General features: G+C 40.3%; 1 protein-coding gene across 3 annotated transcripts in view; it reads left to right on the top strand.

Annotated features, from left to right (window-relative positions):
- The window catches only part of NEK10 (NIMA related kinase 10), a 487142-nt gene that overhangs the window by 183504 nt on the left and 286832 nt on the right, over positions 1 to 16806 (top strand). For all 3 annotated transcript variants that reach the window (XM_030205786.1, XM_030205778.1, XM_030205768.1), the window contains exons 17-20: positions 6778 to 6880; positions 6974 to 7102; positions 12188 to 12325; positions 16503 to 16548. In XM_030205786.1, the coding sequence (XP_030061646.1) occupies positions 6778 to 6880; positions 6974 to 7102; positions 12188 to 12325; positions 16503 to 16548 (416 nt within the window). The remainder of the gene's footprint in view (positions 1 to 6777; positions 6881 to 6973; positions 7103 to 12187; positions 12326 to 16502; positions 16549 to 16806) is intronic.

Raw genomic sequence — 16806 nt, 5'->3', positions numbered from 1 at the left:
CATGTTAAGGGACCTATAATGTGGGTTATTGTCCTAATGCAACTTGACAACTTGCTCCGTCAGTCAACAAGCTGTAATATCATAAATTACATGACAGTTATTTCATTTTTGGTGGGCTTGATTTTAGCAGTAACACGTTATAACTAATTTAAATTTGAAGCATGGTGTAAAACTGCTGAGGGAGGATAGGAACTATAGGGTTGTGTTCCTAAAGGCCTTTTCTCTGGTCTTTATTGGATAAGGCCTGTGGTCTTAAGAAAAATGAATGTTCTCTTTTAAGTAATAAATCCCTGGAATCAAATCAGGCCTGAACTTTGCATGCAGTTTTCTACAGTGCCTTGAAGATTTATTTCAGTGGTAAACCTCATTTCTTGCGTGACAGATTGAAGAGCAAGTAGGAGATGTCATTTCTTCATCCTCTGGCAAGAGTGTAACAGAGAAGCTTTTCAAGTTATATTTTATTTATCTTTATGGACAATCGTAGCAGTGAATGATTGCCAGAGTCTCAATTAAATTCCTATATTCAAAAGTCCTCGATGTGCCTTTGTTGTCAACTCTGACTTTCACCTTAGTATATACATTGAATTCCTGAATTGATGATGGACTTCAGCTGAACTCAGTAATGGCCCTATTTACTAAACTGTGCTCAAAGTGTGTTGTTATAACACATTTAGGAAGTGATTTTAGGTGATAAGGTGTGATTTACACATTTAAAAAACTGATTAACTTGTTAATTTCCCTACATATATAGGACTAGATTCTATATATGGCGCCTGAAAAATCACTGCTGAAAAAATTTCCACCAAGGCGTATTCTATAAACCATGTGGTTTATAGAATACCCCTTGCGCCTGTGCCTGACTCTAACTCTAGGCGCATCCATTTACGCAGGTGTATTCTATAACCCTGCGAGTAAATTTTCAGAACGTCCGTGCCTTTTTGGTAGTGCGCGTTAGAATTTATACGCACCACTTTACAAACTACCCCTAGCAAGTTGTGCATGTAAATTCTTAGTTTAATTTCTTTTATTGGTGTTCAGTACAGAAATACACAAGAGCTCACAACATAGCAATAGACAGCAATAAGAAGCAAAACCAGAGCTCAGCCTAATAAGTAACAAGGTTAATGCTCAGTTATGATAAGAGAGAAAGAAAAGAGGGAAGGGGGGCTGGGGGATATACAACAACGTTTGCACATGAGGTACACCAAATTTGTACATATCACTGCAGAGCACTAAAATGAGATGCAAATGGTAACCATTTTTCTCTATAAGAAGCAAAGCGGGAAGATTTCTTAGCAAGTTGCAATTCGTATTTATACATTTGAAGCAACAGGTTCCACCATTCCTGGTAGGTAACTTGTTGCAAAGCCTTCCAATGGGAGAAGATTACCTTCAACGTTAAGGATACCATGGTGTTAACCAGAGCCCCTTCACTAGGAGTCAGCAAACTGTGGAAACATTGGTCTCTGAGTATCACAAATTTATAAGAGATTACACCAGGGAGATGAAAGATGTCTACCAGTTGCGCCCATATTTCTAACCAGTATTGCCGAATACACCCACAATCATATATAAGGTGTCTAAAATTACCCACTTGAGACTGACAAGACCAGCATAGATCAGAGCTAGAGGGGATGATAACATGCATCTTATATGGTGTCCATAAAGACCTATGCATGAAGAAATACATAGACTGTATTGTAGTGGAAGCATTAGAGCATCTGAAGAGGGACTTCCAGAGCTGCTCCCACAATTTATCGGAGATAGGTTGTTGAATGTCTTCTTCCCAACATCTGTATAGGCCGTTACAATTAGTATGGGATTTGTTGAGTAGATGTTTGTAAATGTGGGAAGCCACATGGCAGTGCACTGAAGCCTCTGATTGAAATCAAGAAGCTCTGGGATTTGGGTCAGAAATTGAGTTTGCAACAAGCCTTTACTTTTCTTTTATAACTTAGTACTAATCTGAAGCCATTGGTAAAATTGGGTGTCTGATAACGCAAATTCTAATTTCAAATCTGAGAAGGTTTTCCAAGTCTCATGTCTTTCAGGGACCATATGCCTATAAGCTGCCACTGAGACCACGAGACTTGCTTATTACCTATTTTAAAGTTGGGGTTGTTCCATATGGGGATGAATGGCGCATCAGACCAATGGATACCCATGGTTTGATCTAAAGATGCCATTAACTTGTAGGTGGTGTTGATAATTGGGTTGGAGACAATGCTCTTAGGAAGGCACATACCGAGGAGATGGGAGTGACTTAATGGATCGATGAGGCCTTGCTCAAAGACTACCCATCTGGGCGGCGAGGAGGTAACATCTACAGGAGCAATCCATTCCATGCCCTGATGCAAAATAAATGTTTTATGATACAGTAATAAATCGGGAAATTTGACTCCACCATGCCTTTTTGAAAGCTTAAGTTTACTGAGAGAGATTCTGGGCAATTTACAATTCCATAAAAAGTTGGTGAGCATCCTTTCCAGTTGCCTGTAAAAGGTGCAAGGGAAGAGAAGAGGGATCATACTCAAAACATACGTGATTTTAGGGACTGTCATCATTTTGATGGTATCCAGTCTTCCCCACCATGTAAGATTTAATGGGGACCAGGCTACCAGAGAGGACTCAACTAGCTTAGACAGCTTGCCAGCGTTGATTTTAATGGTTTTGCCAAGTTCTCTGTCAAAGAAGACTCCAAGATATTTTATAGAAGAGGATATCCATTTGAAGGGGAGCTCTGGAGTGGTAAAAGGAGTACAGATGTCATTCAGAGGCATCAGTTCTGTTTTATCCCAATTAACTTTGTAGCCTGAGATTCTAGAGAAACAAGAGATTAGGTTGAAGAGGGCTTTCAGAGATGCTTGTGGGTTAGTGAGATACAGCATGATGTCATCCGCACATGCGGAGAGCTTGAACTCCTCCTTACCTAGAAGAATACCCGTAATAGCACCTGATTGTCGAATAGCCTCTAGGAGAGGCTCAAGAGCTAAGTTGAACAACAAGGGGGAGATGGGACAACCTTGCCTTGTGCCTCTATGCAGAACAAATGAATTAGAGGCTTCACCATTGGCTACTATGCGGGCTGAAGGATGGGAGTAAAGTAGTTGCACCATGCGAATATACGGATCAGGGAAACCAAATTGCTTAAGAACAATAAACAAGTACTTCCACTCAACTCGGTCAAAGGCCTTCTCCGCATCAAGGGAAACAGACAGAATGGGATAGTCCCGTGACCGAGCAAAGTGAATGATATGGCATAACAATCTGGTATTGTCAGCACCACTTCTGGACTTGACAAAGCCAGCCTGATCCCTGTGCACAAGAGAAGGAATAATGGCGTCAATTCTGCAACATAAAACCTTTGCATAAATTTTATAGTCAGTGTTTAAGAGTGAAATTGGTCTATAATTCTGTACAAGGCTGCTGTCTCTGTTGGGCTTAGGCAGCACTATCAGGTTGGCATCCAAGAAGCGCCCTGGGGATGCAGACTGCAGCAGTGCATGGAAATAGGTCAGCAGATGAGGTGATATAGCCGAGGAGAAAGCCTTGTAAAATTCCACAGGAATACCATCTGGGCTTGGCGCTTTGCCTGAAGACAGTTTGTTGATTGCGGAGATTAGTTCATCTTGAGAAACAGGTTGGCTGAGATGGCTGAGATGATGGTCCAAGACATGTGGTAGTTGCAATGTTGACAAGAAGCGGTGAACATCAATGTCCTGAGCTGTAGAATCTGAAGAGTATAGTTTCCTATAAAAGGATTCAAAGGCCTCGAGAATTTGAGGAGTGGAAGTTAATGGTAACTGCACGTAAATTCTAATTATGCCAATCAGTGTCAATAATTGCTTGTTATTATTATATTTTGTTTCAATTCAAATTTCACATTGGGTTAAAGCACTAAAGTTAAGAAAATTGGGGGTTCTATATGAGAGAGTATTTTATGATGTATAGAGCTTTCAGGTGAGTCACTTTTGCGGCCTGCCTTACTGAAGCTATGCTCGGCTACAGGAGCGCCTATACTGAACTCTCTATTGAATCCTTTCATAAATAAATAAATATTACTTGATTTCTCTTTAGGCATCTTTTATACTGCTTTCTTTGACATTTTTGGGATTGACTTTTCATATAGCGTCTAAATATGGCAGTTACATGGGAAACTGATGTTCTTAAAGCTCAGTGCATAAATGCTGGGCATGCCCATGCTCTTCCCACATCAACACTCCTCTTTCAGTTATGTGCTATAGAATTTAGGTGCTAACATTATAGAATAGTGTCTAAGTGCAGTTAAGTAGGTATCTGCAAATTAGGGCTAATTGCTGCCAATTAACACCAGTAGTCACTGATTATTGGTTGTTAATGGCAATTCACACTTAATTAGGAAATTAGCTTGTGCACGTAACTGCTACTATTCTATAAACTATCCCCCAGATTCTATATATAGCGCCTAGTATTCCATGCCAAAATCCAAGCTTATTCTATAACAGCGCGCATAACTTAATTGGCTTAACAAGCCAATCAACATTGTTAACAACACTTAACAAACAATAATGAGTACTAATTGACAATAATTAGAATTTACATACAGAAATCACTAAGCATATTCTATAATGCAGAACACCTAAATTTTAATGTGCGCAGGCAAAAAGGAGCATAGTTATAGGTGGGGAAATTGGAATTTCATGGGTGTTCTAAAATTTATGCCACACACTAAGTAGAAGATTTCAGTGTATTCTCTGGGTTACCCCACCGATCCAACATAAATCCCCACACCCAGCAACACAAAATAACCAATGACCGTGCTGGACAATAAACAATCTTCACTCCCTCCAACCCTCATGGTACCTGACACACAACTACCTCATTCGACCACAACAGAACCTTGTATTTGTTATCGATCGACTGGCGAACGCCTTTACGGTATCATATAAGCCACATTGAGCCTGCAAATAGGTGGGAAAATGTGGGGTACAAATGTAACAAAAAATAAAATAAAATAAAATATGGCTCAGTGCACCTAACTTTACGCACTGGGATTTACGCGATGTTTTCACTGGTGTAAATGGATGCATGTAGTTTTAGGCATTGGGATATCAACTAAGCATATTTGATATGTGCCACTTATAGAATATGCTTAAGCGGAAATGTTTTCTGCGCAGATTTTTTTAGGCACCATATATGGAATCTCCACCTATGCGTACAAATGCATGCCCCAGGTACGTAAATTTGCAACTGAGGTTATAGAATCAGGGAATCGATGCCTAACTTTGGGTGACCTGCAGTACTGGATTTAGGCATAAGCTAAACATCTTTGGGCCTCTCAATTCACAGGGCCTCACAAAATTTCAGAATTTTTTTGGCTTCTAGAATTTTATGTGGCTTTTTATGTGCAGAGTCAACATCCACAGTTGAAACAAACAAACAAAAAAAAAATCACAAAATTCACTTTAAATACCTTGCTATTAAATTATTAAAAAGCATATATATGTTTTCAATTTTTTCATGGTGACCCAAGGTCCTGGTTTGGTATGCACCTTTGTGAGACCTTCTGGTATACTTTGTAACAAGGGTCCTCCAAGCTATATATAGTTTAGGGCCTCACCAAGTCCAAATCCAACACTGGTGACCTGTACAGAATTAAACCCTATAGGTCTCTTCCTGAAATGTATTAATGGAGTGACATTGAAAGTTTGTATACAACAGTGTATTGGTATTGCCTTCTACGCTGGTCCAACAAATTCTTTCATGGCCTACAAAGAATCCAGTTTTCTATAGGACAAATATGACTATTAGTACTCTTTAGTTTTTATTCCAATCTGAAGGGCCTGGATTGGCCACTGTCGGTGACAGGATGCTGGGCTAGATGGACCTTTGGTCTTTCCCAGTATGGCACTACTTATGTACTTATGTACTTATGAAGGAATATACATAGAGGCAGATATTTTTTGCTTTGCCTTTTTGGAAAGAAGGTTTCCTCTTGCTTCTTTGCAGTTCCAACTCAATAGGAACTAGTCTTTACTAGATAATGGCACCATGAGCCTTCATTCTCAACTACCCAAGTTTCTTTCCCTCATTATGTAGCTGCTTCCCAAATCAACCCAGCCACAACAGCAATGGTTATTACCAGGCATTATCGCAACAAATAAGTGATTCCTCCAGAACTCAACTAACATGGGCCCTAATTCTGATCATTAGGTGTTGATATTGAATAATGACTGGACGTCCTCCTCCCAAGGAGTGTGAATACTACCTCAGTAGTATCACTAGTCTTAGTTGCAGAAGTCTGTCCCAGGAATGAAGTGCTGGGCCTCTACTTGGCAGCACACAGTACTGTTACTGAGTCATGAAGCTGGCTCTATGAAAGTAACGATATTAGTGAAGATGTGTCTATATCTTCTGCTAGCCCAGCACATCTTCCTTCCAATTCAATGAGCTCATACGTTCAGCTAGGCAGATAGCTCTGATTTTAATATGCAAATCATCTGACTACCATCAAATGTGTTAAATGGAAACATCTCAGGCGTCATGGGCTTTCATAGGCTACCTGGATGGTATTCTCACAGGCTAAATGGTATCCCACAGGGGATGACTTATGAAATTTGTAATTTCCATGTTATTGCTTCTCTATTAGATGGTACCTGTAAGAAGCGTTCCTTTGTCTTATAAAACAGTATAATGCATATTCACAAATCAGATTATTGTTTAACAAGCAAAGCCTATGTTTAAAGACCATACCACAGTTTCATGTATTTAGGCTTTTAAAATATGCATGTTTTCTAGGCTTTTTCCTTCCAATTTGTTTGAGATTTTCATTGATATTGGACATTATGTACGTGATATCAATGCTTATGAAGAGCTTGTGGCAAAGTTCAATTCATTACCAGTAAGTATAATGCTTTCATTATTTTAACAAAATTCAGAATAGCTCAGATTGAGACTGTAAAAGAAATCAATTCCTGTTTTATTTTTTACCTAGCAGGATGAAATAAGGCAAATTGCTGAAAATATTGAAAGCATCAATCAGAATAAAACACCCAGAAAATACATTGGCAATTATGCAATATTAGATCACCTTGGGAGTGGAGCTTTTGGAAGTGTTTTTAAGGTAAATATACTAACAATTTATACATGCAATGCTAATGAGTGGTTATTCTAGGGTAAGAATTAAAAAGAGATCCAATTATCTCTGTGAATTACTTTACCTGATGGTAACCATTAGCTTAGAGTGCTGTTATTACACTGTAATTGTTGTTACTAATTATTTCACATTTGGATAGATTCGTTTTCAGCTTTTAAAGTGACAAAACTAAAATCGTTGTTTTCCACCAGTTCTTCCTCTCCATTCCCCTCTTCTCCCCTCCAGTTTATCTGATTTTTTTTTTGTAGGATATTCCTGATGAATATGTATGGAGTATTTTCACATACATCAAACACGTTCTTAGATTCAAATTTATGCAAATAAACATTATACATATTCACTGCAGATATTCTAAATACCAGATTATCGGGGAGATTTGAGAACCAGATTCAGAACCTTTATTTTCAAACTATTTAATAACAATCTATAACTGATGGACCTTTGTAATAGTGATAAAGCAATTTAGGCCCTTGTTTTAGAAGCTCTTAAATACCAGCAATTACACATGTATATAGCATACATGTCTAAAATATATATTTTTAAAAAACACCAATATTTACACATATATGTCGTATCTACATTTATCTTGAAAGGGGGCATGTATTGGGCAGTCTATGGCTGGGATGAGGGCAGGACTGAAGTATAAACATGTTTCCCCATTGCAGAAGGGGAATAGACATGTATGAATTTATAACTCAAAGTCAGGATTAACACTTGCTCTATCCCGTGAACATATTGTGGCAAAGTGCTTTTTTGGGCAGGAGATATGGCTGTATTTACCTCCTGCACAAATGATCACCTTGACACAACATGTTCATAGGCTGAACCAAACCTCCTGCCCAGCATCAGTTCCCCCATCCAGCATCAGCTCTCCCTGATCAGAAACCCCCAGCATCAGCTCTTCCCCTTGAACAGACTTTCCTCGACCTGATCCTCTATTGTTTTCTGCCTCCTCCATTGATCTCCCCTGGAACACAACTCCAGTATCCCCTCTTGAATCCCCCTCCCCAAAGGCAAGTCCTTCCCATCTGTTTCAAATCCACTCCCCACCTACTGGATCCTCTTGGACCCCCCACACCTCTGAAGGCTGTCCAGTGGGATCCTGGTGGTCTAGTATGGGGGGTCCAGCCACAGGAATAAAAATAGTGCCAATGTCCTCTTGTGGTAGTCTCGTAATACTGTCACTAGGGGGTCAATCTTCCAAATAATGGCCCTTATATGGAAGGCTGGCCCCAAACAGTAGTGCTATGATATTTTGAACCTAGAATCATATGGGGTGAGAGTACAAGGAGACAGCTCCTGCTTCTTGTCTACTGGACCACCAGAGTTCACATCTGGGTAAGTCCCAGGGTTGAATGAAGGACCTAAGAGGGTCAAAGGGGTGGATGTGTGTTTGAATTGGGGACAGGTGGGAGGGGCTCTACTTTATGGGAGGGGCTTGATGTGGCTTAGGGGATCTGGAGATCTGATCCGACATTTGTGGAGAACGAGCTGATTGGGGGCTGAGGGGATTGAGGGTGCTGATCTGGAGGAGTTGGGAAATTGGGGCTACTGATTGGGGGAGGAGTTGGGAGAATTGGGGATACTTATTGGGTGGTTGGGAATTGAAGAGGGAGGATCAGAATAATTGATCGGGGTTAGGGCCTTGGCTGCAGTGTTAGATTGCTCGTAGCTTGGCTACATCTACATGAGGTGGAGGTAAGTGCAGCCATACTACTGAAAGTTGTGACAGCTAATGTATTGTAATGATCCGCATGCTAGCTTTCATAGTAGATCAATCTTGTGCTCCACCTCAATCTCACCCACTCCCAGGTAGCTTGGGATTTTTACCGTGCTTGCTGGTTTGATAGTGCCTTAGACATTATTGCAGGTCTATGTTAATGTCTGCCATGCAGTAAAACTCACTCTAGCTCCTTAACCCAATTTAGTAAAGGGGCCCCTATGTGCCTTTATAAAATATACTGTCAGAAGCAATCCTAATAGCATGCAAATACTCATACACACATTTCTACCTGTTCCAAAAAGGTGTATTTGTGTATATGTGTTCTACTCATGTATCCATATATTTTAGAAGACAAAAAGCATGTGCATCAAAATTCCATCTCTGCTCTGCCCAATCGAAACCCTTTGGAGCATGAGTGGTGCATACATAAATATGTAGGATTTTGTTGGCATGCATACTTATACAGTATATGCATCAACAACTGCACAGTTTTATAAAAGCCCATTTCTATGTGCAAAACATGGTTTACATGCAGAAAAAGCCTTTTATAATTAGCCCCTCCCCCACATGGATAACACATTTCTGCAGTCTAATTTATTCAGCTAAGTAATATAGTTTATAGTTTATTTCACTTTCTTTAATGTCTGGCTCAAAAACAAGCTCATAGCAGTTCACAATCCCAAAACATTAAAAACAAAAAGAGATCCACTGCTTTTCGCTTTTCTCCATATAACTTTGGATTCTACCCTATAGACCACACTTTCTCATATATGGTCCATTTTACTAAGCTAAAGCACACCTAATGCACCAAGAAAAAAATGGACTACTGTGGGATGCGCTACAGTATCACATGTTGGTTTCTAAATGTGAGCATGCTAAATCATTTTTTTTTTGTATTTTTGAGGGTGTGTTGTGATGGAGAGTGGGCATTCCTGTGCTAACCGTTTAGTGAATTTACATTACTGCACACTAACTGATTAGTGCATGAATAATACAGGAACCCTTACCATCCATACTTTGTGGCCAGCTCCTTCTATTGTGGTTTATTTTTTCAGCAAGTATATTTTTGAAATGGCTGCCCTCACTGCAAATAACTGCAAATACAATATACTGTCATATATATGCAAAAACAAATCCCTTATAACCTATATGCCTAACTACGGAGTCCTTTTACTAAAGTGCGCTGAAAAATGGCCTGTTTTGGGCACACGCAGATCCATTTTTCAGCACGCCTGTAAAAAATGCCTTTTTTAAAAGTTTTGCCGAAAATGGACGTGCAACAAAATAAAAATAGGCACGTGTCCATTTTGGGTCTGAGACCTTACCGCCAGCCATTGACTTAGAAGTAACGTCTCTCGCGTTAACCGTATGGTAATCGCCTTTCTAGCTTATTTTCGAAAGGGAAGGATGCCCATCTTCCGACACAAATTGGGAGATGGGCGTCCTTCTCTCAGGTTTGCCCAAATCGACATAATTGAAAGCCGATTTTGGGCGTCCCCAACTGCTTCCCGTCGTGGGGATGACCAAAGTTCCCGGGGGCGTGTCGGAGGCGTAGCGAAGGCGGGACTGGGGTGTGCCTAATAGAGGGGTGTCCTCAAGCGATAATGGAAAAAAGAAGGGCGTCCCTGATGAACACTTGGCCGATTTTACTTGGTCCTTTTTTTTTTACGACCAAGCCACAAAAATGTGCCCTAAATGACCAGATGACCACCGGAGGGAATTGGGGATGACCTCCCCTGACTCCCTCAGTGGTCACTAATCACCTCCCACCCTGAAAACACAACTTAAAAAACTTTTGTCTTTTTTTTTAGAGTTTGGGTGAAGGACCTCCATCGCTATGCCTCTGTCCCTGCGACGGTAGTTGAGGACGTCCTTCACTATTTATATAGATTTTGCTCACACCTTTTTCAGTAGTAGCAATGGCAGTTGAGGACGTCCAAAATGTGGATGTTTGTGAGAAGGACATCCATGCCTGGATGTTCCTGTGAGAAGGATATCCATGCCTGCTATGCCTCCCACACCCCCTTTATTTATTTGGGTTTTGGATCACAAGTAGCAGCAGTGGGATTTGAACCAGCCACCTCTGGATTGCAAGACCAGTGCTCTAATCACTAGACCACTCCTCCACTCCACTTTACGTTTTTGAAATTTTGTCATTCCTGTGTGGGGGGGGGGGGCAGTATGCAGGTCCCTGGGGGGGGGGGGGAAGTATGTGTGTGTCAGCGGAGGCATAATGAGGGCGTGGACTATGCCTCAACTGCCTCCCCACAGGGATGGCCAAATTTCAAGGGAGAGGAGTGGCCTAGTGGTTAGAGCACTGGTCTTGCAATCCAGAGGTGGCCAGTTCAAATCCTCCTGCTGCTACTTGTGATCCAAAATCCAAATAAATAAAGGGGGTGTCAGAGGCATAGCAGGCATGGTCATCCTCAAAGAAACATCCAGGAATGGACGTCCTTCTCACAAACATCCACATTTTGGACATCCTCAACTCCTATAGTGAAGGACGTCTTCAACTGCCGTTGCAGGAACGCAGGCATAGAAATATCCAGTGTACCTGGATGTAGCTCACCTTGAGCTACTACTGAAAAGATGTGAGCAAAATCTATATAAATAAATAAATAGCGAAGGACGTCCTCAACTGCCAAACGGAGGCATAGCGAAGGGCATCATTCACCCATACTCTAAAAAAAAAAAGATGAAAGTTTTTAAAGTTGTTTTTCGAGGTGGGAGGTGGTTAGTGACCACTGCATGCCTTTTTCCATTCATTTAGTGCATCAGTTAGTGCACTGCAGTGCCCCCTAGGGTGCCAGGCTGGTGTCCTGGCATGTCAGCTGGACCAGTGCACTATGAATGCTGGCTCCTCCCATGACCAAATGACTTGGATTTGGTCATTTTTGAGATGGGCATCTTCGGTTTCCATTATCACTGAAAACCGGGGATGACCATTTCTAAGGTAGACCTAAATGTTGAGATTTGGGCATCCCCGACCGTATTATTGAAACGAAAGATGGACACCCATCTTGTTTCGATAATATGGGTTTCCCTGCCCCTTCACTGGGACGTCCTTAGAGATGGGTCGTCCCTATTCGATTATGCCCCTCTGTGTGTCAAGTCGGAGTTACCGCCCGATTTTCATCACGTACCAGAAAATAAAATATATTTTCAGGCGTGCGTAGCAGACACGCATCAAAAATGAAATTATCGCACGGGCCACATGGTAGCCGGGCTGTAACTCCAAATTGATGTGCGTTGGGCACATGTAGGCACCTTCGCGGCTTAGTAAAAGGGCTCCTATGTTAGTAATTTTTACAAAGAGCAATGTATTCTAGGTAAGAAAGCGCAGCGGCCAAAATTTTCTAGCTATGAAAGAAGTCAACCTACACAACCCAGCATTTGGAAAGGACAAAAAAGATCGGGACAAAAGTGTGGAGAACATTGTTTCTGAATTGACAATTATTAGGGAACAGGTAAGTTTTGTTAAATTTTTACTGCTATAGAAAACTGATTTACTTTTATTGAAGAAGAATATCCAGTCTAGTGGTTCCAATACAAACCCGACTACTCACATTAGTCTTTTGGGTTATAAGGAGTAATAGTCCTTTACAAGCTGCTTAATGCATGCCAAAAGCATAATACTGGCATTCGTACTCCCATCCCTTTTCTCCCCAGAATTCCTTCAAAAACAGCCATTACAACTTGCATTTGGCAGAAAACAGCCGTAGTTTTGTTGAGTCAAACTGAACATCACAAAACATTGAATTTGACAAAAATCATCCCCTATTTGCCCCACAAACATCGATGTATCATAGTCTCAACCTTTGTTCTTTATTCAAATGACAATTCCTGTTTAGTAGGACCCGAACTAACCAATGCTGCTTAAACAAGCACCCTGTGAATATAACTCCCTCATAGCAAAGCCTGAGATAACGTCAAACCTTGCCATTCCCTGAGGGCCCATGATAGTGATACACATGGACCCCATGCACCCCCCACTCTTGACCCCAGTTTAATTTCTCACTTTACATCTCCCAAATCATCCAAAAAGGGTAATGGCTTCCCAGGAGGAGGATGAGCCTGATGTTTTGGATCTAATTTAACACAATTCTAAGAAATTTCTCAGGACACTTTTACTGAGCATGCCACCCTCATAATTTCTTTTTTATTTGAAAAAGGTAAAATAATTGTGTTGAGATATTATTTCAAGAAGAAGCATCATCTGCTCTGTGGTGGTAAATTGCAAATGGTTCCTGATGTGGCTGGTGCCACAGTTATGTAGAAAACAATTTCTCCAATTAAAGCCACATGTGCTTCAATTAAGGGCAACTCTCTTTTTAAAGTTCCCCTGCAAGTGTTTGATAAACGTTTCTGATTTGTGTTATACTTTTCTTGATCCATCTCAATTAGAGCATTGTTTGTTAGATAAAGAAGCAGAGTAAAGAAAATGAGTCTTTTTCTTTTTTTATTTTTGTCTGATTATGTGAGGATTTAGGTCTAGTTGTAAAGGTGCAGAGATTGTCAGGATGATTGTAAGCCTGTTTGAATTGCTTTTTTATTTCCTTGTTATTGCTTCTTTGCTCTCTCAGTGATGTGGACTTGATCTTTTTATTTACTAGACTGTGGTTATGTAAATTTGAAATTTAAATTAGAAAAAACAAACAAAAACAAACAGGGCAATGGCAAACCAAACTCCGTCACTAGCAGTGACAGCTCAGCTTGTCACTGCTTCCTACCCCACCAATGAACTGACCGTTGGTTGTGCTGCACACATGCCTCCAACAAAAATATGTCCAAACCAGTCTTAGAATGGTGAACCCCACCTGTATAGTACAGGCCAGGACAATCAGTTTTTAATAAATCATGCATCAAACCTAGCTTACTCAAATTACTGACAAAATGGGAGACCTCTGCTCTCACATGTTTCCAAAGTTTCTCAATCATTTCACATTCTTCACATCCCTCCACATCAATCTAGGAATATTTTGGGACCAAATTAAATGAGTATCTGGAAAATAACAAAGGGCAATTAACAGATCTCTCTTCATCTGCCTAGTAAGCTGGACACCTTTGATGGAGCAAATGTTATCTCCACCCACTTGAAATGATAGCAACTCAGGCTTTGTAAATCGATGTACAAGGCCTTGTTGGCATCATCTCAGCCAACCACAACATCTCTAAACCCCCAAGGATCCAACTTATCCTTTTGCCAAACTCTTTTGAAATTGCTCATCATAGTTGAGCCAAACTTATCCACTATATCCACTCACTGATAGTGACAAAAAACATATGTCTTCAATAGAAGTGGCAAACAAAATTGAAGACATAAGTTTTTTGTTGCTATCAGTGAGGTCTGCTGAGCAAAGTTCCAATTCTTGGTGTTATATGTTTACTTTGTCATATGCATGTTTTTGTGATTTTATGGCTAGCTTATAAAAACCCCTGATGAAGTCTTGGGTTTCTACTGTCTACGTTATTACATGTTGAATCTGAAGAATAAACGTCTTTTATTGATCACCTTGGAGATTGCGACTGGCTCCTTCCAATCTTTTATGTTGCCTAAGTTTGCTTGTGGAAGGTTTTGTTTTGTTTATATATGTATATTTGCCAGCACATATGTGTTGCTGTGTTGTCCCTATTGATCTTTTAGATGTTGAACCTTGTGAAATGACTGCTCGTATTGCACATAACCAGTGCATACTCATCCATTCCTGGATGGATTTTAGAACAGGCTCTAGACTGGTGCATCCTGTTTTAAAATACCAGCAGAACTTGGCACATCTCAAAATGGTTATCTCAATTCTGGTTTGTGCATTCTATCTAACCTGTGCTTTCGCAACTTTACGTTTAGTATAAAATGCTTTAACTAGATTGTTACTAGGATTAAATTAAACGTGAACATATTTCTCCTGCATTGATTGACCTCTATTAGTTGCCTATTGAATGACACATGAAATTTAGATCAATTACTCTGATATTTAAGTCATTGCATTCAGTTTCATCATTGCTATTTAAAAAATGTGATTATGCACTATATAATTTATATTGGGTACTTTGCTATGAAATCCAAGGATTCTTGTAGATTCCTTCTCTTCATTTTGGTCATAGAATTATGACTCACAATAGATCATTATCATTAGCAGGTTCAAAATTATGGGGTATGTTTACTAAGCAGCGTTAAGCAGGTAGTTGATGGTTTTACAATATGTTAAACATTAGTGCAAGCCTGTGCTAATGAGTAACGCAAATTAAAATGGCCAATGTGGTAAAAATTTTACGCTAACAGCTTAACACTAGTAGTAGCAAAGAATAGGTGTGACAGGGGCAGAGCAGAGGAGTGGCTATCAGTGACAGCAGGGGGATCATGTCATGACAGCCCATAGCGCTGCTGCAAATACTGCCACCTCAAGAGAAGTGGTAATAGCGGTTAGCGTATCTGGGTTTAAAAAAGGTTTGGACAAGTTCCTGGAGGAATTGACCATAGTCTGATATTGAGACATCCATTGGAGAAGCCACCGCTTGCCCTGGGATTTATAGCATGGAATGTTGCTACCATTTTGGTTTCTTCTAGGTACTTATGACCTAGATTGGCCACTTTTGGAAACAGGATACTGGGCTAGACGGACCATTGGTTTGACCCAGTATAGCTATTCTTATATTCTTATGTAAGGTGGTATGTGCAGCAGAGTTATTGTCCCATAGTGCTGCTGCCTTTGGCTGCTTCTCTATTCTGCTCTCCCCTAACATTCCCCCTCCCCAGTCTGCCTCTTGACAAACATAAGCACCTTTCCCAATCCACTTTGACAAACATATGATGACTTTCTGACCATCCCCAACTGACATCAGTATCCCTCCCGATTACCCTGATATTAGCACCCCTCCTGATCACCCCTGACAACATAAACCCTCCTGTGCCACATGGGCAGGCTTCCCTCCTCCTGCATCAAGACCCTCTATGTGATCCCTTCCTGAAAATTCAGAGCCCACCCGATTCCTACCTGATTCCCCCCTCAACCCTCAGGACCCTCTTAGAATGCCTGGGACCTACCCAGGGTCATCCATAGGTGGCTAGTGGGTCTGAGTAGTCCCCCTCTGCCCCTGCCCGGTCTGACTTTGGGTTCAAAATAGCAGTGTTGATCCCTAGCAGAATGAACTCTTTTAAAGTTATGACTTGGTATGGATGCTTTAAATGTTTATAAATGTTTAAAATAATTACTTTGTAATGCAGCTTTTAAATAATTTTATTATCAACTATGATGGATAAAATTTATTGGAGATTTATTTTGATTTTTGTTTTGCATATTTTGTTTTTAATTTATATAGTTCATTCTTGTACAATTATGGAAATTGTCTTTTTAAATATTTCAGATGTTTGGCTATAATCTGCTTAGAACTAATAGCAATGTGCAGTATATAAATGTTTTAAATAAATATATGGAATGAATTTATCATACTATAGCCACCTATACTAAGATTATACTGTGCTGCATTTTACTGATTGCTTACACTGCAGTTTAGGGAGGACAGTTATTAAAGTAAATAGCCTGCATAACTCAGTGCTTACCTGGTTAATTTGTTTGGGCTGAAAGTTGCCACCCTTCAGGTTAAAAAAATGAATGTTTTAAAATATTCTTATTTATTTTCCTGCAGCTATATCATCCTAATGTTGTGCGGTATTATAGAACCTTTTTAGAAAGTAAGTATAGCTTCTGTGAATTAATATGGTGGTCTATGGTGGGTGTTATTTGCAGATAGTCGCTGGTTACAACTGTTCTTTTCAACTACTCGTAGGCAGAAGTAACTTGGTGGGGGGGGGGGGGAGCTACAAAGCTGCGGTAAAACATGGCATTTTAACTGCAAATCAATTTATCGCAAAAGTCACTAACCAGTGGAAAGTACTGGTTCTTCCTCCACCCCCATCCCGCTCTCTGTTGGAGTTCCACAGGGATCTGTC

This window comes from Microcaecilia unicolor, chromosome 1, assembly GCF_901765095.1.
Source record: "Microcaecilia unicolor chromosome 1, aMicUni1.1, whole genome shotgun sequence".
Classification (NCBI taxonomy): domain Eukaryota; kingdom Metazoa; phylum Chordata; class Amphibia; order Gymnophiona; family Siphonopidae; genus Microcaecilia; species Microcaecilia unicolor.
The sequence above is the reverse complement of the archived record's forward strand: the minus strand, read 5'-3'. Positions and strand labels throughout refer to the sequence as shown.